At 40.2% G+C, this 23,284-nt stretch overlaps 1 protein-coding gene across 3 annotated transcripts in view; it reads left to right on the forward strand.

Moving 5' to 3' along the window:
* brca2 (BRCA2 DNA repair associated) overlaps positions 1–23,284 on the forward strand; it is a 44,879-nt gene extending 21,595 nt beyond the window's left edge. Inside the window, exons 16-26 of one of the 3 annotated variants that reach the window (XM_048263939.1) lie at positions 6,661–6,831; positions 6,907–7,231; positions 8,926–9,081; positions 9,175–9,325; positions 9,407–9,519; positions 19,521–19,734; positions 21,533–21,699; positions 21,841–21,979; positions 22,238–22,491; positions 22,633–22,755; positions 22,850–23,284. In XM_048263939.1, coding sequence (XP_048119896.1) covers positions 6,661–6,831; positions 6,907–7,231; positions 8,926–9,081; positions 9,175–9,325; positions 9,407–9,519; positions 19,521–19,734; positions 21,533–21,699; positions 21,841–21,979; positions 22,238–22,491; positions 22,633–22,755; positions 22,850–23,173 — 2,137 coding nt within the window. In that variant the 3' untranslated portion in view covers positions 23,174–23,284. Of the gene's footprint in view, positions 1–6,660; positions 6,832–6,906; positions 7,232–8,925; positions 9,082–9,174; positions 9,326–9,406; positions 9,520–19,520; positions 19,735–21,532; positions 21,700–21,840; positions 21,980–22,237; positions 22,492–22,632; positions 22,756–22,846 lie in introns of all 3 variants that reach the window. The other 2 variants (XM_048263940.1, XM_048263937.1) reach the window with 2 other exon arrangements.

The raw sequence follows: 23,284 nt of genomic DNA on the forward strand, positions 1-23,284 counted from the left end.
TGTGCTACATTAGATGTTTAATTTTCACATGGGTTAAGTGATTTATTGATTTTCCAAGTCTCTACAAAATAGGTTCGAAATTTCAGATCTTCATAGTGTTTGATACATGTATAGTCTAGACAACCACAAAGGAGATGGTAGTGGACTTTGAGAAGGCCAAGACAAACACAGTTTCCATCATGGGGCTACATCAAGCTACAAATTCCTGGGTGTACCCCTTGATTCCAAACTGGACTGGAAGTGCAACACCGAGGCTATATACAAGAAGGGACGGAGCAGACTATACAGGTGAAACTCGAAAAATTAGAATATCGTGTAAAAGTTCATTTATGTCAGTAACGCAACTTAAAAGGTGAAACTACTTTATTTGTTATGATTTTGATGATTTTGGCTTACAGCTTCAAATATTGTAGGCTCAAAGTGTCACATTTAATCAGCTAATTCATCCAAAACACCTGCAAAGGGTTCCTGAGCCTTTAAATGGTCTCTCACACTGCAAAAAATGAATTCTAACCAAGTGTTATTAATCTTATATTAAGATTAAAAAATCTATTTGGTATTGTTTTTAGTATGAAAAGACTTACCTAGCGCCCTCTCAAAAGAACAGTTTGACTTAATTTAAGAAGACTTTGACTTATTTTAAGGAGTCTTATCAAGACAAATTTGCTCAACGCACTGGCAGACAAATTTTCTTGTTTTTAGGACAAATTTGCTTAACGCACTGGCATACAAATTTGCTTGTTTTCAGGATGAGATGTTTTAAAATAAGTCAATCTTTTTTTAAATTAAGTCAAATGTTTTCACAAGAAAGCGCTAGGTAAGTCTCTTTATACTGAAAACAATACCAACTAGTTTTTTTTATCTTGATATAAGGTTAATAACACTTGGTTAGATTTTGTTAGATAAGCGGTTTTTGCAGTCTGGTTCAGTAGAATTTACAAGAATGAGGAAGACTGCTGACCTGACAGTTGTGCAGAAAATCATCATTGACACCCTCCACAAGGAGGGAACACCTCAAAAGATATTTGCAAAAGAAGTTGGATGTTCTCAAAGAGCTGTATCAAAGCACATTAATAGAAAGTTAGGTGGAAGGGAAAAGTGTGGAAGAAAAAGGTGCACAAGCAGCAGGGATGATCGCAGCCTGGAGAGGATTTTCTGGAAAAGCCCATTCAAAAGTGTGGGGTAGCTTCACAAGGAGTGGACTGAGGCTGGAGTTACTGCATCGAGAGTCACCACACACAGACGGATCCTGGACATGGGCTTCAAATGTCGTATTCCGCTTGTCAAGTCGCTCCTGAACCGCGTCTGTCAGATCGCTATTTGATAGTTCTGATGTAACGTGACAGTTCATTTAAAATTCACGAGTTCCGTGAATTAATATACAAGTGTGATGCGCCCAAAACACTCGGGCTACTTCATATGTGTGCAAATAACCTATGGTTATTGCACGTTCTAAAGAACTCATAACGATGGGAAATTCAACCAAGCAGTGGTATAAGGACTGTTATAGAAAGTACCTGCCCACTGCTATAATAATTTACAACAACTCCCCTCTGCATTATCTGTTTTAACTACATTATATTTTACATCACAATATTAGCATTTTCATGCACTGGTAATTCCTTGGAATTACATTTCTAGTTCCTTTAATTAATCGAAGAATATAGGGTAGCGGCACATTCTGATCTCTTTTTTCGTATATTTATTTAACCAACGTTTCGGCACACAGCCTTTATATGAACAAGTAACATGCACTGGTTTTGCATAGTCCCAGGTTGAGGCAACATGGGTGAAATGCCAGGTGCAGGCAATTACTTAATTAGCAGTCTCAATGAACGAAGGGAGGAATTAATGAATGAAGGAATTAATTCATTTTAATTAATTAATTAATTACAATAATGATGTTGAATAAATATCACAACTAGACTGCATTTCCGGCGGGAACTGCGAAAGTGTGTTTGCCCTGGTCCGGTTAGCAACGTGAGCAGACAGTGGCATACCCTATGCTGAACCTTGCTTGATCCAAGCATTCTAACAGTGCCTTTCAGTGTTGGAGCAGTGGCAAAATCTCAAAAGCTCTAGGAGAAGGCTATTCAACTATTGGCTTGCGGGGTGAATGCGGTTCGTTGGATTTTACCTGTGGCCTGCCTTCGAATTTAGCTTCTATGACTAAGATCAAATCAATAAAATAAAACAAAATAAAATAAAAAATAAAATAAAACAAAATAATATAAGACAGCAGTGATGGGCTGCAAAAATAAATAATGTCACGTGTCCAGCGCCTCTCAAACTGGGCTATCCGGTAACCTACAGAAGAATTGAAATTATGAAATATGACCAAGGCATTAAAATGCTGCTTGTTTGTCAGGATACTTTTTCACTGATTTATTTTTAAAAAATATGAGCTGTGAATGTTATATATTCCATCCCCTAATTATGTTTTACTGGTTTATTTGACAAATAACACTGCAAAAACTGCTTATCTAACAAAATCTAACCAAGTGTTATTAATCTTATATCAAGATAAAAAAAAACTAGTTGGTATTGTTTTCAGTATAAAGAGACTTACCTAGCGCTTTTTTTGTGAAATCATTTGACTTAATTTAAAAGAAATCTGACTTATTTTAAGACATCTCATCTTGAAAACAAGCAAATTTGTCTGCCAGTGCGTTAAGCAAATTTGTCCTAAAAACAAGCAAATTTGTCTGCCAGTGCGTTGAGCAAATTTGTCTTGATAAGACTCCTTAAAATAAGTCAAAGTCTTCTTAAATTAAGTCAAAATGTTCTTTTGAGAGGGCGCTAGGTAAGTCTTTTCATACTAAAAACAATACCAAATAGATTTTTTTTAATCTTAATATAAGATCAATAACACTTGGTTAGAATTCGTTTTTTGCAGTGAAATCTATATGGATTTGCTCTAAAAAGACCTTATGTCTGTTTGGGATTGTTTTGAGAGCCTATGTATCTCAGATGTATATCAGAATAAAGGAATACTTCATATTACTCTAAACCACCTTCTGTAAATCAACGGTAAGCTTATACTACTGTCTGCATTGCACTATATTTCTTGACCTGTGTCTATTGCATCCCCTTTCTATACTTTGCATCACATAACATACATGCATCACAGCTAAGATCTTTGGTTGCTATGAAGGCCAGTCGTTCTAAATGTATGGTTGCTATGGCCAAGTTCAGTTCTATCTCTGCCATTTTCAAGCGGGCATATCCTAGAATTCTGATTAACCTTATCTTATTTGAAACATCTCTATTTTACTTAGACTACTTCCATACAGTGGGTCCCATTAAGAAGTGGCCATGCGCTTATCGTGATTCACGCAGCAACATTATTAAATTAATCTGTCACCATATGCCTATGCCTACGTTTGCAGAGAGGAGAACATTTTAATTTGATTCACAATGAAACGTTACATTTAATGTACACGTTGACAATAGGTTAGTTTTGGTTGTTGTTGGTGGTGTTACTGCATCTCTTAGTTATTCGATGCAAAATTGTTCCCTCGCTATTGGAAGCTCCTGTAGACGCATTTCAAAACATCGCGACATGAAATGACACAAAAAACTGTTTCTGAATAGGTCTTAGTGAGTTAGGAGTCCTCGCGACTTCTTTTAAGCTGGTCACCGACGTAGATGCTACTTTTAGTGCTAATGCTTTGTGAATTACTCTTAGTAAAAAAACAAATAGGAGTCCTAAAGTTACGAGTGACTAAGTGCAAGCATCTCATATCAAATGACCATGGCATTACGCTAAGCAACATAAATCCCATACATAGCAACATAGCCTACATCTCCTCCCTATTGATGGGTTTCATCAGGTCCCTTTCCACAGGTGTATTAATCAAGCACCATGCAGTCTGCATTGATAATCAAGGTGCTTGATTTTATACACCTGTGGAAAGGGACCTGATGAAACCCATGAATTAAGTTACATATAGCTAGCCACACAATAAATTAATGCTACTAAATCTCTGCTTAACATGCTAAATCTCCGCTTAACATTCTAATAACAAAAGGGGCACATTTATGTTGACCACTACAACATGGACCCTCATCCAAGACTTCCAAAGATATTGCGATATTCGAAATCGGGCATATGGTTCAAAAGTTAATGGCATGGATGCAATGTCAACTTTGACTCATTGGTGGCGCTAGACTGTCTGTGGTTCAGGCATAAAACTTGCTCAAATTCATTTTTATACTGTCCCAAATCAATGTGCCAAATTTCACAACTTTTTACTGTACGGTTCTATGGGCTGCCATAGACTTCAATGACAGCAGAAAGAGTGTGTAATAATAATAAGAAAAGGTAGAATCACTATGGGTTGCCTCGCAGCTTCGCTGCTTGGCCCCCAATTACGAACATTACATAAAAACAAACTATTTACACGATTACTCCTGTCATATCAACCTAGCAACCGCCATAGCAACCAACATGACCCGAGCAACCACTTATTTAGCATATCAACCACCATATCTACCCTAGCAACACCTTAGCATGATCTCAATTACCCTAGCAACAACCTAATAACTATCACATTATGTCAACATAGCAACCACCATGATTACCCAATCATCCTGCATAGCAACTACTTATTTTGCATAGCAACCACCATATCTACCTTAGCAACCATCTCAATTAACCTAGCAACAATCTACCAACTACCACCACTAAGTCAACCTAGCAACCACCATAGTAACCAACATGATTACCCTAGCAACCATCATTATAGTAACCACTTTATTATTGCAACCACCATATCTACCCTAGCAATTCTCTAGCAACCATCTGAAGTACCCCAGTAACAACCTAGCAACCACTTTGATATTGTCAACCAACATGATTACTCTAGCAACCACCATATCTACCCAAGCAACACCCTAGCAACCATCTCCGTTAACCTTGCAACCATCTCAGTTAACCTTGCAACTATGAAGGTATATTGGGTGCAAAAGTGGCGAGCACATTTAACTGCAGATTTTGCATGTGCACACTATAAACTATAAATCGTGTCTCCTTCATTGATAAGGAAACATGCTGAGGTTACTTACTTTATGAGCAGGCAATGGTAGTCTGAGCGCGATCCAGGATCCAGATCCGGCCACCTTGTTTTCTCGATCGATTCGCTCGACGTGCACACATACAAATCTTTTTGCTCCTTTTGTATCACCTAGCCAAGAGCAAAAGTATCGTCACTCGTAGAAGCAGATTCGAGCACTTGTATCAATTGACTTGTAGTCGTGCAAGAAAATCAAAGCGATCTGTAGAATTTTATTAATGAGAAATGATTTCACAGATGCACAACTTCGGCTGCATTAGTTCACATTTGGGTTTACAAATGCACGAATGTTGTGCATGTTCTCAGATTATGAAACACAGATTTGCAAATGTGTTTCGCACCAACTGCGCTGCAACGATTGGAGCAAAAGTGTTGAGTGCGTGACTCTTGAAAGTTGTGACTCACAGGATAGGATTTGTTTACCTGTAAAAAGGATTTGTGAACCCGTAGCCCCTATTTTGTGTTAACAAGATATAAAAAAATATGTACAACTTCAACTTTACTGTTACACATTTATGACTTTAGTGTGCACATGCAAACTCTGCAGTTAAATGTGCTCGCCACTTTTGCACCCAATATACCTTCATATGCAATCACCAAAGCAACCAACATGATTAACCAACAACCAGCATTGCAGCCGTTTTTATTAGCATAGCAACCACCATGTCTGCCCTAGCAACAACCTAACAACCATCTCAATTACCCTACTTACACCATAGTAACTATCTTTGCATTGTCTGTTTTAACTACATATGCTATTCAACATCTTACATTTTGCATTTTCATGCACTGGCAATTCCTTGGAAAGGCATTTCTAGTTAATGGATGCTGTTACACCATTATTTCCCTTTGAGTTTGAATAAAGTAATATATACTAATATATAAAGGTAAGGTAACTTTATTTATACCCGAGGGTAGATTTGGTTTGCAGTAGAGTGAGTAGGCTGCTTCCACACACACAGACAACACTTACAGTAGGACAACAATAGAGAAAGTGACATGACAGTGACAACAGTGCTTAAAACAAGAATCATGGATACAGATATACAAAAGGTATTAGTATAATAAAAAAAGATGCTGAACAGAGTAAAAACCATCATGGCAGATACAAAACTAAGTCAAAATAAAGATGAGATGCAGATGCATAAAGATGCAGAAAAATGAAACTTTTTCAATTAAATCAATTTTTTCTATTTATTACCGCTGTTGCATGTTGTTGCTCCAAGGTAACATACTGAAATGTATCTGTTCCAAAAATATTTTTTCAAAATATTTTTTAATTGCTTATTGTGCTTCATTTTGTAAATAAGTGTGGCCAAATATTTTTTTAATCCATTATTTCATATAGCATGCAATAGAGGGTTAAGCGCCAAATTTGATACTGCAATGTTCATTTGTAACGTTCTGTTTAACATACATGTATTTAGAACTAGGTCCGCTGCCGACATCGAGCAATATTTTGTTTCGCCTTATAGTGGCACTCGACCTTAATACAGCCCTCGGTAGCGCTTAGCTGAAAAGGTGCTTAAGCCAGTGGCAGAATGTGCGCAGGTATGTTATTTTTGTGAAATTCCTTCCTAACCAGAGCACTGTGTGATACTCCTGGTGTGGACCCGCAGCTGATCAGCGAGGAATGGGTGTATAACCACTACCGCTGGATAGTGTGGAAGAGGGCTTCCATGGAGAGGGCCTTTCCCCAGGAGCTGGGAGGCATTTGCCTTACCCCAGAGCAGGTGCTACTGCAACTAAAGTACAGGTACAGCTCCCTCCTGTTTCTACACATAGAGAACCTGGCTCAGATATGGTGAGCTGACTGTACTTGGTTAATCAGGTATGATGTGGAGGTGGACAGGAGCCAGAGATCAGCCCTGAGGAAGATCATGGAGAGAGATGACTCCCCAGCCAAGACATTGGTCCTGTGTGTGTGTGATGTGGAGACCTCTGGAACAACCGGCAAAACTGAAGGACCAATATCCACCATCTGGCTAACTGATGGCTGGTACATGATCAGGGCTGCACTCGACCCTCCCCTTACTACTTTGCTGCAGAGAGGGTGCTTGAGTGTGGGAGACAAGCTGGTGACTCATGGAGCTGAGCTGGTGGGCTCTCAGGATGCCTGCCCTCCTCTGGAGGCTCCTAAATCTTTGATGTTGAAGGTGAGAGAGCATCATTAACAGATCGGATTGGCCACATCCATCACAGTCACATGATCATAGTTCTCCACGACAAATTGTGAAATGGGTGTCTGAGAAATGCAAGGGCTAAGAGGTTCCTCACATGTTTTACTGTTCAGAGTTTTGCGAGAGATGTGCATCGCTGCCTTGGTTGCAAATTTACAGGAATTTTCTCAATAGACTTTTACTAATGTTAATGAACTATAATCAATTATTCACTAAACTCGGACGTCACCTGTCTGCCCCCCCATCACAACCCGCATTACGATAACACACACAGCTGACCTGATACCTTCCTCAATAAATGACTATTGAAAAGGGCCATTTTACATTCAACTTTTAAATGTATATATGATCGCTGCGGCAACATAAAGGCTTGACAAAGAAATAGGCAGGACACTTGTAGGAAACCAAAGCAAAACCAAAGCAAAAATAATATCAATAATATCAATATAGGGTACTTTTGAAATAGGCTGGACACCTGAATGAAAACGAACGTTGGGAAAAATGTAAAAACTAATGCCATGTCTCATTCAAATTTTTAAACTATTGGATAATCATGGCAATTTCTTTATTAGCAAGTGGTTGGCTATGCAACATGACATGACACATGAAGGCTAAAAAAAGGGCTGGAGCTGGACACCTGTCATTAGTCTATATGTTCTCACTCAGAAAAAATAACATATCTACATGTTCTGGGGTGAGGCGTGTGGCAATCTGTTTACTGTCAATCTGGCTGCTGAAAATACTAGCTCAGATGGGACTCAGTTTGTGGGTAGGCCTACACATATAGCCTACACTTATAGATAGCGCAGTGCCAATTTAGCAAACATCGGGAATTTTGTTATGTTGATTTTCCACCAATCTGTGGAATTTGTATCCAGGGGAGACAGGCTATCTTCAAGGTAACTCTCCACTTCTGCACACAAAATTTGTGCTGTTTCAAAAATGCGCGAGACCTTCACGGATATTCATTTACTTTCAAAATCAGTCGACTAATTTCTTAAAGGAACACTCCAACATTTTGGGAAATTGGCTTATTCACAGTCTCCCCCCATAGTTAGATAAGACGATGCATACACTTCTTGTCTCTGTGCATGCCTGAAGCACCCACCGTTAGCATAGTTTATTGAGGTGGGCAGTTCCAACTAGCCTATAGCACCCAAATAGTGAGATAAAAACACCAACATTTTCTCATTTATATGTTGGCAAAAGTTTGATCAACTAGCCAACTAGCTCTGCTGGTGGGAAAAAGCATGGGACTCATGAGTTTTGCCGACTCTATACACAATGTAATTGACCTGACAGAAGTTTCATTTTTTCAGCTCGCAAGCCAACGGAGAGTTGCTAGACAACCCTGGCTGCAAATTACTAGGGTGCGTCTAGATTTCTAGGCTAGGGGAGATGGTGAATAAGCTCATTTTCCAAAAAGGCGTGTTCCTTTAATGACAAATAATAGATCATCGATTATTCATTAACAGCCCTAGACCCAATACGATTCAGGGATGATTTACAGAGGTTGGACAAAATAGATAACATGGTCTCGGTCACTGAGTTTTGCATGGAGTGAACTTGATTCTTGCTAACAGCCTTATGCCTATCCGCCTAAGTTAGCTAAAACATTAGCTCCCTCTCCCTCATTTACTGACTGTTGACTCTTGCTCCTGGGTGACTAGATTTCAGCTAACAGCACCAGACCAGCACGGTGGGATACCAGGCTGGGATACCACTGTGACCCACGCCCTTTCCAGCTCCAGCTAGACACCTTGTTCAGTGATGGAGGTGTGGTGGGCTGTGTGAATTTACTGGTGCTCAGGAGCTACCCCATGCAGGTAGGACGAGTCACCTCATGACGCATGGCACCCTAAAGGAATTCAGTGTGTGAGACTGTTGGTATTTTATGTGTGAGACTTCCGCCCCAACAGTGGATGGAGAAAACAGCTGGAGGGGTGTTCATCTTCCGCAGTGAGCGTGCTGAGGAAAGGGAAGCCAGGAGTCACGAGGAACAGAAGCAGAAAGCCATGGAGTCACTCTTCAGCCGCATTCAGACTCAGCTGGAGAAGGAGGAGGAGCAAAGTATTTTGCATACCTAAATATGTCAATCATCTTATATATTCTCAGCATAGCTTGACTGAACCTTTTTCTTTTGTCTCGCAGAAAGGAAAAATAGGAGGGTACAGAAACAGACACTTAGTCGTCGAGAGATGGAAACTTTACAAGATGGGGAGGAACTTCATGAGGCCATGGAGTCTGACCCAACGTACCTACAGGTCAGTCACAGACAGACCGGCGGACATACAGGGGTTGGACAGTGAAACTAGAACACATGGTTTTAGGCCACAAATTATTAGTATGCCGTACAGCATCAGTTGTTCTTGAGAATGATAAGAGCACGGTGACCAGAGGGATTTGAGCCATTCTAGAATAGGAATGGGAATCCGGAATTTTCTAGTGACCAACCTGAGCAGAGAAGAAATGTGGTATATGAGAATGAACTCTGGCTGTTATAGTCTATAATAATGTGTGTGATAGATTGAACTTTTTGTTTTAATGTTTGGTTTGCCTTAGCCCCAAATAGGTTGAGAACCACTGGTCTAGAGTATGACAGTGATACATCATGCTTCAGTTCAATGTGCCGTTTCAGGTTTGTTGTGGATGTGACTGAAGTGCGAAATGTCTACTTTAGAACAGGGACCATATTTTGAATGAACAATGTATGCACTAGCAATGTATTAAGGGTAAAGAATGTCTGTATTGACCAGGAGTTATAGTCTAGACTGTTCCCATTATATAATTCTTAATAATAATAATGCCTGACTTTAGAATATGGAAGCAATTCATGACTAATAAGTACATTCTGCAGAGGTATTACTGATGATGATGTGCTTGCTACCAAGGAACCAGTTTCCACTTTAGAATGGGAGCCAGTTCCACTTTAGAATGGGAGCCAATCTCCCAGTTATTAAGTGCTATTTCACACAGCAACCTGGGCAGTGAAATGCAGCAATGAGGTTGAGCCATACACTTGCTTATTATACAACTGTTCGCCTACTATTTGGGATTTATTCAGACAGTATACAAGTAGGTTATGCATATTCTATTTTGTTACTTACTACTAATTAGTATGTAGAGATCAAGCCTTACAAGGTCATTATTAAGATTATATCAATAATAAAGGCCTAATTCGTCATGAACAAGAAATGTGTGAATACACACCTAACAAATGGTTAATGTTGCCTAACACATGCCTTACAAGTCACTAATATAGGTATTAATTAGGTATGTATTGGTGGCTAACATGTGAACCTTAAAATAAAGTGTTACCAAACAATGACATGCTAAGACTACATTAAGGAGAATATCAATAATAAACAATAATGTCAAATTAATTAACAGCCCAATTGAAATAAAACAACATTATACAAACCATAACACATAAGCGCTTAAGGCGAGACACTACAGGTGAATAGGGTAAAATTTTTAACAAGCAGATATCACTATGAAACTTCCCCAGTTGATTAATTAATTAAGTTAGACATTAATATGAGAAAAAAATGTATTACAAGTTTGCTGTAATTTAATGTTTACATATGCAAATTATGCATTATCTAATTAAATATGCGCTAATTTGCATACATTTTAAGGCACGAAACCTGAGCATTGGATACAGCTAGGTTCAAAATAATATATCAACAAACCCCTCTGTAGAAATCTTCGACATATAGTTAGGCATAAGTCTAGAAAGTTTGGTGTATGTACGTGCTTCTGAAGTGGAGTTTTTGAGCTCAGAGTGTGAGAGAAAACTCATTTTGAGAAAACAGCCTTGAAAGACAGCCAATGAGATTCCGTTCTCAGCCTAGACTCGCCTTTGAACTTTCGCGATTGGTTGCTGATACAAAGGAAGTGTCCATATATGGATCACATAGCGTGATACAGGAAAAACAGAGCTTTCCAACGGTAGTACACATGATATGTTTTGGACCATGGTCGCGGGAGTGCATGCAAGGTTAGAATGCTAACTTTTGCTGAATTTAGGAGAAATATACAGGCGCGAGTAGACACAATATAATGAAATAAACACCTAAATGTGTAAATCGTACTTTTTTGTTGTAGTGTGATAGAATACATGCTAAGGTAACATACTAGCTCAAAATCTCGAAATTGACCAGTGCATGAAAAAACAATGTTTTCACCTGCTGTGTCTCGCCTTAAACAACTAAGTATATGTTGAATAGGAATGTCTTTAGACCCCTCTTAAACGACCCAAAACTACCACAGGAACGGAGAGCACTGGGCAATTAATTCCACCAACATGAAACCACTGAAGAAAAGAGTCTGGAATTAGACCCAGTTTTCATGACTGGTCGACACAACAGACGCTCGCCTCTATGTTTGATGACAACAAAATTAGCAAGTATTTCATACTGATTGCAGAAACATTTGTTTTCTTTTTCTGTCGGTCCGCCGCTCCTTGATCAGTTGCGCAGCAAATTATCAGATGAAGCCCTGGGAATAATTTCATTCCAATACCAGCAGTGTCCACGTTGTGGACTGCGGCCCATAGAGAAATGCTGGCCTACATGATGCTTTTGTTTTGATGACTCATGCGGTGGTGCGACACTGGTGGCTGGCCTTACCAGATCAGGTGTTTTTTCCGCTACCTATTAAGGCCTGTTTACGGTGTTTTTACGGTGTGCCAGGTTTCGCCTGGAAGGCTCCATAGAAATCTGGCACCCTATTGAAGGAAGTTAAACTGAGGGAGCGTGCAGTTCACAGACACCAGACTGAACGTGTTCACAGTAACTTTCATCACAACTTTCGCACAACACTGGCGCTTACCCCTTCTTTATTTACGGTCTTGTCGCTGAATTCACCTTATTCACCCCACGGCCAGAACGAGGCTACAGGGTACAATTGCCATTACACCTCGGTCCAGAATATGGCAGTAATGCACTCCGTTTGCAAAAAAAAAATAGCTCACCGAAAAAGAAGGGTTCACTGGCCTGTTCGTCTTTTTCAGTGAGTGTTTTTTGGCAGTTTGCAAACAGAGTAATGGCAAGTGTACCCTGTAGCCTCGTTTTGGTCGCGGGTGAATAAGGCGAATAGCACCTACACACCACCAATGTAATGACATTACAGATACAGTGCAACCAGAAAGTTTTCAGACCCTTTGAAGTTTTCCACATTGTTATGTTTCAGACTTATCTGAAAATGGATTCAATATTTTTTTCTCATCAATCTACACACAATCTTCCACAAAACAGCAGGTGTTTGGAGTGTTTTGTACATTTATATATAAAAAAAAAGATAAAGTAAAATGGCCAGATGGAAGTCATTTTCTGCCGGGAGTTTGCCAAAAAGCACCTGAACGACTCTCAGACCATGAAAAGTAAAAACATCTGGTCTGATGAAACAAAGACTGAACTATTTTGCCACAATTCCCAACGACATGTGGAAGAAACCAGTCACTGAGCTGCACTGATTGTTGTCCTTTCCTACGCTTCTCTCATCTTCTCAAAGGAACTCTGGAGCTCATTCATAGTGACCATTGGGTCCGTGGTTACCTGTCTGACTAAGGCCCTTCGTCTTCGACTGTTGGTTGTTCCAAACTTTTCCATTTGAGAATGATTGAGGCTACAGTGGTCTTGGGCACTTTCAATGCTGCAGAAATGTTGGGGAAAGCTTGTATCTTTCCCCAGATCTGTGTCTTCATACAAACCTGTCTTGCGGGTCTACAGACAATTCTCTCGACCTTGCGGCTTGGTTTTCACTCTGACTTACACCATCAACTGTGAGACCTTATATATGTGTGCCTCTCCTAATAATGTCCAGTGAATTCATTTAGGCACAGGTGGACTCCAATTAAGTTGTAAAAGCATCTCAAAGACCATTGATAGAAGTAGGATGCACCAGAGCTTAATTGCAAGCATCATAGACAAGTGCTATTTTTGAGATGTGCATCCTAGAGGTGTGCTGAATCCAACTAGCCCTGTTCCCAAGCTGAATTTTGTGTTTTTGACCATCTAATTAGCATAAACAAAATGGTTGCCAAAATGACGATTTTGGGCACTTTCTTTGGGCGGATCGCATTATACCATGTAAATAAATTCATATTGGTCACGTGTGCTTCTCAGAAATCTCCCTTGGTCAATAAATTAAGGGCACAGCCTGTGGAAAAAAAGGGGAAAAAATCTATTATGCCTATGCTAATTACCTGAAAAAAACAAATTGCTGAAACTTTATAACTGAGCAGGCATATTTGACAAATGAGAATTTTTTTGAGGGTTAAGATGAAATGTAAAGTTTACAATTGTGCAGACAAATATTTCTGAAGAATTGATTGTTTCCTCTGAGTTCACCAATGCCTAAATTCTTAAGCAATTCATGGTGCTTTTCAAGACGTCAATTTTGTTTCGATTAAGTACTGAAGCTGGCACAGATGAGATTTCTTTGGATTTCTTATGTAGAAAGTCTACCGAGAGCCACCAACCAATCAGGGAACAGAGATATTGAGAGAGATTATTACACAGACATGATCTTTGAATGTGTTACGTCCCCGCCCCTTTTTCGGGGGAAGCAGACCACTTGGAAACCTATTTAGTACAGCGGCTAAGCACCGGAATCGTTGGCACAGTTATACTACTACCCCTAGTGATCAAAAATTGAAATGGACCCCAACACATAGCGCCTTCTAGTGACCGCCATCTTGAATTAAAATATGACTACCATTCTTAATAGAATTGTTGATACAACTTCAAAATGAAACCAGATAAAAAAAAAGTCTTAAGTTCTAACACTCAATTTTTGGGTTTCCAAACAAACTTGATGTTGGCCATTTTGAAATCCAATATGGCGGATACCAAATGTGAAAATATAGACCATCTCTATTGTTATTCATGATAGAAATATCATTCAAAAACTATTTCAAAGTTTGAACAGTCATTTTATAACATGACAACCTCAATAATACACGAGGCATCAAGTATAATCTGGTAAGTTTCCAATATGGCCACTATGTGTAAGAAAATAAGCCAATTATTCTATATCTTGGTTAATTGAAGTAACTACCTACATCATCAATACATTTATATTCTACCTTCTTCTCTTTCTGAGCAAACCTTAACTCTTACTATACACTGCTCAAAAAAATTATACACTTTAAAAAATAAATAACATCAGATCTCAATGGGGAAAAAACATCACGCTGGATATCTACATTATATTACATTTGTCTGACGCATTTTTAGCCAAAGCGACTTACAACCTGGGAAACAGTTTAACGCTTTTAAAATAATTCTCTCAACAATTCTAGAACCATTTAAAACAATTCAAAAAGGTAGAGTGCAATAGGGAAAAGTGCACCAGTGAGTGCTGTTTTTATACAGTCAAGTCAGGTGGTAAGTGGTAGAATTAGCTAGTTGTAAGTAGTGCTACGAGAGAGATATTCTCTGAAGAGCTGGGTCTTCAGGAGTTCTAGTAGCTCTAGTAGGAACTGGTAGTGCGTTCTACCAACGAGGAACAACAGATGAAAAGTTTGGCAGAGATAGACTTTGTTTGTCTGAAGAGCGCAACGGTCGGGGGGTAGCATATGCCTGTATGAGGGCATTCGAGTAGGTGGGAGCAGTAGGTTTAGCTGGGAGGACCAGCAGTTTGGTTTATGAGAGGTTTAGCTGGAGGTGGTGTGCCTTCATCCATGTAGATATGTCTGGGAGGCAATCCGAGGTCCGTGCCGAGACCAAGGGGTCATCAGGTGGAAAGAACAGATAAAGCTGTGTGTCATCTGCATAACAGTGGTATGAGAAGCTGTGTGAATGGATAATCTGTCCATTTCATTCCCGTTATTTGGGAATGAAAATGATCAATCCACAGAGGACTGAATTCAAAGACCCCCCGAAAATCTAAGTGGAAAAAATGACTCAGCAAGCTAGTCCATTTTGCTTGAATTTCAGCGCAGCAACTAATGATGGTACTCAGTAGTTCGTATGGCCCCGACATGCTTGATGGCATCGGGGCATGCTCCTAATGAAACGGCGGATGGTGTCCTGGGGGATCTGCTCCCAGATGCAGGGCTCCGAACCGGTTCAAGGAACGAAAACCGAAAACGAACGGAATTTTACGGAATTTTACTAGGAGCGGAAACGGAAACGAAAACAAAATGGTCTTCAACTGTTCCGGAACAGAAACGTTATTCTGAAATCCACAAAACCGGTTAATAACGTTTTTTTTTTCGTTCTCTGTATATTTTATAAAATTTCGCAAAAGCATATCCTATGTCAGGGAGACTATTTCCGGTTGTGCGAAAAACAAGCCCGCATTTACACTGTTAATGTGAGATAACAAGCCGCTATGTAGCCAACTACTGTAGGCGAACAGCCTAATAATTTGATTTCTGCAGTTTGAAAAAAAAAAAAACGAATAAATGGACCTTTGGTCCAAATGTGTATATTTTGTCTTACTGTTGTAATGTAACCTATCCGTCTGCCACTTCGGATCTTAGGCCAGCTCAGAAGCGTAGGCTACTGAAACTGATTTGGAAATTGTTTGTAGCCTATGCGTAATAGCCTATTTTGCCTGTCCACGCTTTGTCGTTTTAAAGTCGGATTTGAAATGTTTGCTAATTATAGCCTATTCTATGTAGAAGAGTTAAACAGGAAATTTGAGATAGGCCTCGTCAGCAACAGACAGGTTCGTTTATAAACAGGGTTGGAATTATAGCGCAAGCCTTTGAAGATCTCCATATGGATAAAACTTAAAAAAAGCTACAACCAGGAGGAGTTTAGCACGTATCCAGAAATATTTTTGATAAGAAATTTATAGGCATAGGTTAGGCCTATAGTAAGTCTGTAGGCTATGGGATGGATAGCCCATCTGAATGTTTTTGGATGCCGCCTGTGATTTATTATTTTTGGGCATAGCTACGATATAGGCTAAATCAAGAGGAAATAATGAGTATGTCTATTCTAAGGTAAAGTCCACAAAAATAGACTTGATAGGCCCGCCAAACACTGCCGGAACTTTAAGAACGAACGATATTTTGCGTTCCGAACCGGTTAAGGACCGATATGTTGGTGGCGGAACGCATGCAAGAACGAAAACGTTAAACATAGGCCTACCTGAACCGTTCGGAACGGAACGTTTGAAAAATAATTTCGTTTTCAAGCCCTGCCCAGATGTGGACATGGCCATCACTGAGCTCCTTGACAGTCGGTGGTACAACCTGGCAGTGTTGTATGGACCAAAATATAATGTCCCAGAGGTGTTCAATCGGATTTAAGTCAGGAGAGTGTTGGGGGACAGTCAATGGTATCAATGCCTTCATCCTCCAGGAACTGCCTCCACATTCTCGCTACATGTGTCCAGCCATTGTTGTGCACCAGGAGGAACCCAGGGCCCACTGCACCAATACAGGGTCAGACAATGGGTCTGAAGTTTTCATCCTGATGCCTAAGAGCAGTGAGGGTGCAGTTTTCTTGCCCATAGAGGTGTTTGCGTCCTTCCAAGGATGCAGATGATCACTGGTCATGCTGAATGATGTTGCAGGCAGCATTACATTCTCCAAGACATCTTTAGACGTCACGTGCTCAGGGTGAACCTGGTCTCATTTGTGAAAAGCACAGGCGCCAATGGCTTAACCTGCCAATTTTGTATTCTATGGAAAATGCCAATTGAGCTGCACGGTGCTGGGCAGTGAGCATAGGTCCTTCCAGAGGCCATCGGGCCCTCAGGCCACCTTCATGAAGTCTGACAGTGTGGTCAGAGACAGTCACACCAGCGGCCTGGAGAGGTCATTTTGTAGGGCTCTGGCAGGGCTCTTACTGTTTGTTGTTGCACAAAGGAGCAGATACTGGTGCTGCTGCTGGGTTAAGGACCCTCTACCATCCTGCCCAGCTCTCCTAGAGCAACTGTCTCCTGGAATCTCCTACATGCTCTTGAGACTGTGCTGGGAGACAGCAATGGAATGTATTGGTGTGCCTTTCTGGAGGAGTTAGACTACCTGTACAACGTTTGTAGGCTCCAGGTATAGGCTTATGCAGTAGTGACACTAGTGAAAATTCAATCAAGGAGGATAAAGATGGAAAATGTATCATTTGCCACCACCTCTAAAACCATTCCTGTTTTTACAGACCTATCTCCCTTCTTCCTTTCTTGTCAAAGTTTTTTTTGAGAAAGTGGTCTTCAAGCAAGTCTTGGACTATATCAGAACAACCTGCTAGACCCTATGCAGTCTGAGTCATTCTACTGAAACTGCTTTTCTGTCTGTGACCGAAGCATTGAGAGTAGCCAAGTCCTCATCTAAGTTGCTAAGTCATTAGTATTCATTCTACTAGACTTATCTGCAGCCTTCGATACTGTTAACCATGACATTCTCCTTTCTACACTATCTGAACTGGGATGTCTAGGAAAGCCCTTGACTGGTTTAAATCCTACCTTAAAGAGCACATGACCTCACCACAGGTGTGCCTCACGGATCAGTATTAGGGCCCCTACTTTTCTCTATATACACACTTCCTTGGGTGAGACCATTTGCTCCCATGAATTTGATTATCACTGCTATGCGGACAATACTCAACTTTACCTGTCTTGAGCTTTTGGTGTTTCCACCACAAAGCACACCCAAGGACTGGGCGCTGAACGCACTAGCAAGTGTCCTAAAAGTGCTGGTTCACTGACTAGCAAGAGCCCTAATGTGTCAGGAGGGAGCTAAACTCATAAGGTATTACATATTTAAATTAGCTTCATTGACAGGCATAATAAGTTTATGGGATGCAAAATGTTAAACTACAATAAAACAAAATAGACCTTTTCAAACAATCACTATAAGAAACTTTAGCATTTGCTAATTGGCCCCACCCACCTCAATTGAATTAGGCTAACAGTAGGATGTGTTGGACTGGGTTATGTACTAATTTATCTAACTATTTCCCAAAAGGCAGCATATGTTTCTTTAAGAGACTTGACAGACACTAGCATCCATGGGTTTTAGCCTCCTTGCTAGCATGCCAGCCTCTAGGGGGCAAATTAGAAGGATTGAGCCCAGGCAAGTGCAGGGTTTAGTCACACAGTCGACACTTCACACATAGCCTAAATGCACCCCAGTTTTTGACTCGGTGTCAGAATGTATGGCTACTTCCTTAAAATCCAACATGTCTGCCATTTTAATTATGCTATAGACACGTCATATTATGTGTTAAAAACAGTATAGCATTATAAATGTAGAAAAAAGGGCATATTTTGGCGGCCATATTTGAAGTCACGATAGGGGCCACTAGGGGGCGCAATGTGTTGGGGTCCATTTCAATTTTTGATCACTAGGGGTAGTACTATACCTGTACCAAGTTTCATGCTTTCTGCAAAAACTGAACGCTTCAGGTAAAAATCTGGCCTTAGCCGCTGTACTAATTATATGGGCTAGGCCTACATCAACGTTAGGCGACCATTACACAGTGTGTCACAAACAAAGTCACAATCAAGCTGCCTGTGGGTTTGGCAAGCTGCACTTTACATGTTATAACATCCACAAATATAAGTTATACCTTAATTCTATCACCATTGATAGAAGTAGGATGCACCAGAGTTCAATTGCAAGCGTCATATCATAAGAAAGGGTCCGAATACTTATGTAATAGAATAGAATATTTCAGTCTTGTATTTTTTTTATAAATCTACAAAACACTCCAAACACCTTCTATTATGTGGTCTAAACATAACAAAATGTGGAAAACATGGTTGCACTGTAAGTGTGTAATAGTTTAAAAAAGAAATTTTGAAGTATTCATGTAGCAATGAGGAAACACACAGTTAAACATTACTTAACTTTTCATTTTATTTTACACTTAGTAATGTGTTTGGATAAATCTGTAGTTTTTGTTTAGTAGAGTACATTTTGTTCATGATAAACCCTTTTGGACAATGCTATGCTGTGTACCTTTTTATATTGAAATTTGGGAAATAATTTAAAAGTGATAAGTTACAAGTGAAAATGTTATGGATAAAAATACAGTCAGTGTAAAAAATAATTACATTTACTCAGCACAGTGGTGATGTATGATAAGCATTCTCCATGTGATCGTCTACCTGTTGCGTCATACCACAATGGTCAAAACCTCTGTCTGTCACCATGCACACCTGGAGCGCCCAAAGCCAGTCTACTCTGCAGTACCATATGTTCACCTTTGTGCCGAAGCCATTGATCTCCTCAATCAGGTACAATTTTGTCATATCTAGAGAATGCAGTCTAACAGTGTTAACATTATTGTTGTGGTGATGTTAGGCTGACCTACGTGAGGAGCAGTTGGCCAGTCTTTGCAGCTTCAGACGCTCATTGGAGGAGAGGAGGCAGGCGCAGCTGCAGGACCGTTTCCGACGGGCTTTGCAGGAGGCAGAGCAGGGGAGTGCCAGTTGCGCCAGTAGGGATGTCACCCCAGTGTGGAAACTTGCAGTCTGCGACGCCAACCGCCAGCAGAGCAGCAGCAGTAAAGGCTCAAGTACTGTATCAAATGTGTACCCTCACAATACACAGTTGTGTGCTTTGGTGTCTTGTTAAAAGTATATTACCGGTATGTTCTTTCTGCCGCTGATGTGGATGCATCTCGGGGAACAAACCCAGGCATTGAGTGTTTGAAATCAGACCATAAATCTACATCTTTTAAATCTACAGGAGAGACTAGGGTTGTTTTTGTTTGGAATATTTTGTTGAATAGATCTAATTTACAGTGTTTCCAGCAGGACATTTGCTAGTAAAGGTGGTGGATGTCTGGGGGGTTGTTATGTAAAAAAAAAGTAAAAAAAATATATATAGCCTATATATAGTTAGCCCTGCATGAGTAGTTGATATTGACAAGGAGCTGTAAAGTTACAGCATGTTTGATCTCCGCAATTGCTAAGTTCTTATCACAACGTAGTCAGAGTCAACTTGAATGCAACAGTGTCATCCTCCATCTTTGTTTACTTTTCACAGTGGTTTCAGACGTTGGTGCAAAGGATTATGGGTAGTAGGGAGCATGGAGTATGCATCGATGCAGCCTTCAAAAACGGTCGTTATTTGGGTAATTCTAAGATGTTGTAGAAAGGATTAGCAAAACTTCGTTTTTATGGTTTCGAACCGCACTTGCTGCCTCGCTCCCAAGTTAGATATCATAAATCTTAAAGGTGCTCTAAGCCAGTGTTTTTCAACCCTTTTTGTGCCACGGCACACTTTTGATATTTAAAATGTCCCATGGCACACTAACATCCTGTGTGAAGAAAAAATAAACATACTATAGCAAATAATACACAGCTTATTAAGCTTATTATGGCTTCTATGCAAGACCTGCTCAATAAAACAAGCGCCCTCTGTTTCATTTGTAGGTGATTTATATCTAATTTAGTTGTTGTTATGAACTGGATATGTGATGATTCTGTTAATACTGGATATGGGGCCCCTGTTGTACAATGCCTGCATACCACAAATAGTGCAATCATACAATCAATGAGAGCATGTGGTTATAAATTCTTTGATGCAACAGTTGCTTTTCTGGACCAGTGAGTGACATTTGGGTAATTTTCTGCGGCACACCTGATGATCTCTCACGGCACACTGGTTGAAAAACACTGCTGTAAGCGATGCTGGGCAACGTCACTTCTGTTGACTTTCAAACAAAAGAGAGCTAGCTCGCTACTTTCTCCCCCTCCCTCCCGTGCAATTGAAACTCTCCTAAACGTGCATCTCGTCTGTGATTTGCTGGAACAGTTTGTTATGTTTTCATGGGCTAGGTTTGTCCAGGTGGTTTTTGTTGCTGTTCTTGAAGCCTGGGCTGTCCACAGAGATCGCGTCTTTTTACAGTGTAATCAGGACACAGACAGCTAGCGGTTGGTTAGGTAATGTTTGCAGTAAGTGTCATAAAATGTTTTAGCCTAAAAAACGCGTGGCATCGCTTAAAGCACCTTTTAAAAGGCAGCAGTTTTTTACCTTACCTTTTTTACCTATCTTAAATCTTAAAAGGCAGCAGTTTTTCAGTCTGTTACAAACAGAGCCTGAGAAAGAGCGGGGCAAGGACAGTCTGCCTAAAGTGCACATAGCTCTGCAATAAGAGCTATGAAATGATCTTTTTTTCCCCTTTTCTTTTAGAAAATGTAGTAAGGCAGGAGGTTGGGGTAAGCTGTAAAGCACTGCTGGAAACACTGAGATTTCTCGGCACTAGAGCCGGATAGATCACATGAATTATTTATTCATCCGTCAAAGCTGTAATAAGGAAGGAAATATAACCACAGTGAACACTTAAGTCTTTGATTCTTGATTTACAGTTTTCCTGCTTAACATCTGGCGCCCTTCAATGGAGTTGGTCTCACTGTTGAAGGAGGGGGGTAGATACCGAGCCTATCACTTGTCCACATCAGAGGACAAGAGGAAGGCCAGCACCGCTGCTATCTCACTCACTGCCACCAAGAAAACACATTTTGAGCATATGAAGGTTACTGCTTCTACTACTACTGCTACTGCTTCTACCATTACTGCTACAATGACTACTGTATGAAAATAATACATGATTTGAACAGGCTAGGTAAAATATACAGGCAATCTTGAATTGATTTTGTTTGTATTTGTACTTAAGGTTGTGCCGGAGCTGTTACAAGAAGTATTTGAGCCACGTCAGTGCCCAAGCTTCAACTCTCTTCAGAGACATTTATTCCACTCTACCTATGGGGAGGTGGATGTTGTAGGATATGTCATCTACATCAGTGTCAAAAATGGTACCCTCATTCTCTTTATAATTTAAATTTGACTCTTGAGATATTGATTTGTTTGTTTCTGGCTTGTTTCTAGCAGTTTTGTACACTGGTTCTGCTGTAGCACAGCAACTGGCTGGAAAACTCTTAATTATTGTAGCCAGAGTGAAGCTCAGAAGAATAATACAAGGACAATAAATTTAATTTTAGTATACAATAAATGGAATTTTGTAGAGACTAATTTTAAAGATGGTATGCTCTTTCATTTGCTGATGATTGCAGGTCTCTCTCCAGTGTTGTACCTAGTTGATGAGAGGGTGGACTTTGTGTCTGTCCGCTGCTCCAATACTCTGAGGCAGCTGGCTGTGGAGGAGCTTGTGAAGCCCCAGACCCTTTTAATTGTGAGCAACGCCCTCATCCATCAGGCCTCAGCACCCATTCCAGCCTTGTATGCAGGAGACTTTACAGCGTTCAGAACAAGCTCTTCAGAGCCTCATACCCAGGAGCGAACGAGACAGCTAAAAAGTCTAGTGCAGGTATTATTCTTTTATGCAAGTTTTTTCTAATAGAGGAAAGCACCTGCATTACAAAATGTCTTGGCTGGTTTATTTCCCTACTATATTATTACACTAACTACTATTTCCTTAACCTGGGATGTTCTGTTTTGTGTCATTTAGAACCTAGACCAATTTTTTAAGAGTGCAGAGGAGAAACTGTCTAACTTAATCCCCATGCAAAGCTTATTGACCCAGTCATGTTCAAGTTTGACATCTGATCCATGTCAGAATGCATGGAATAAGGTGAGAGGACAGTGAGCTGATGCCATTATATGATTACATTCACTAAATCATGCCAGATTCATTTATTTATTTATTCATTCATTCATCACAGCAGCCACAACTGCCCATTACCCCTGTGGGCAAGGGGACTCTGGCAACCGGGACCTCAGAGGGAAACCACCCAAAAAGCCTGAAAAGACGAAGGGGTTTTGAGTACCTATCACGTATCCCCTCTCCCCCTTCTCTTAGCCCCCTGGTTGCTGCAATATCCCCTCATGTGAAGAAAACGTTCAATCCTCCTCGGAGGTCTGATATACTGTGTACTAAGAGCAACACCTCTATTCTATCACCACAAGTGCCTAACTTTCCTCGATCAGAAGACGAATGGGTGAAGGATGAGGAGTTAGCCTTGATAAACACTCAGAATTTGCTGGATTGATTGGTTAAATAAACCAAACAGAATTTCCATTTGAATGCATGACTTGACGCAAGGACAGTAGCATTGGACAGGCCTAATGTAACTTCTGTAAATAAACCCTAATTGAATAGA

This window comes from Alosa alosa, chromosome 15 (genome assembly GCF_017589495.1).
Source record: "Alosa alosa isolate M-15738 ecotype Scorff River chromosome 15, AALO_Geno_1.1, whole genome shotgun sequence".
Lineage (NCBI taxonomy): Eukaryota > Metazoa > Chordata > Actinopteri > Clupeiformes > Clupeidae > Alosa > Alosa alosa.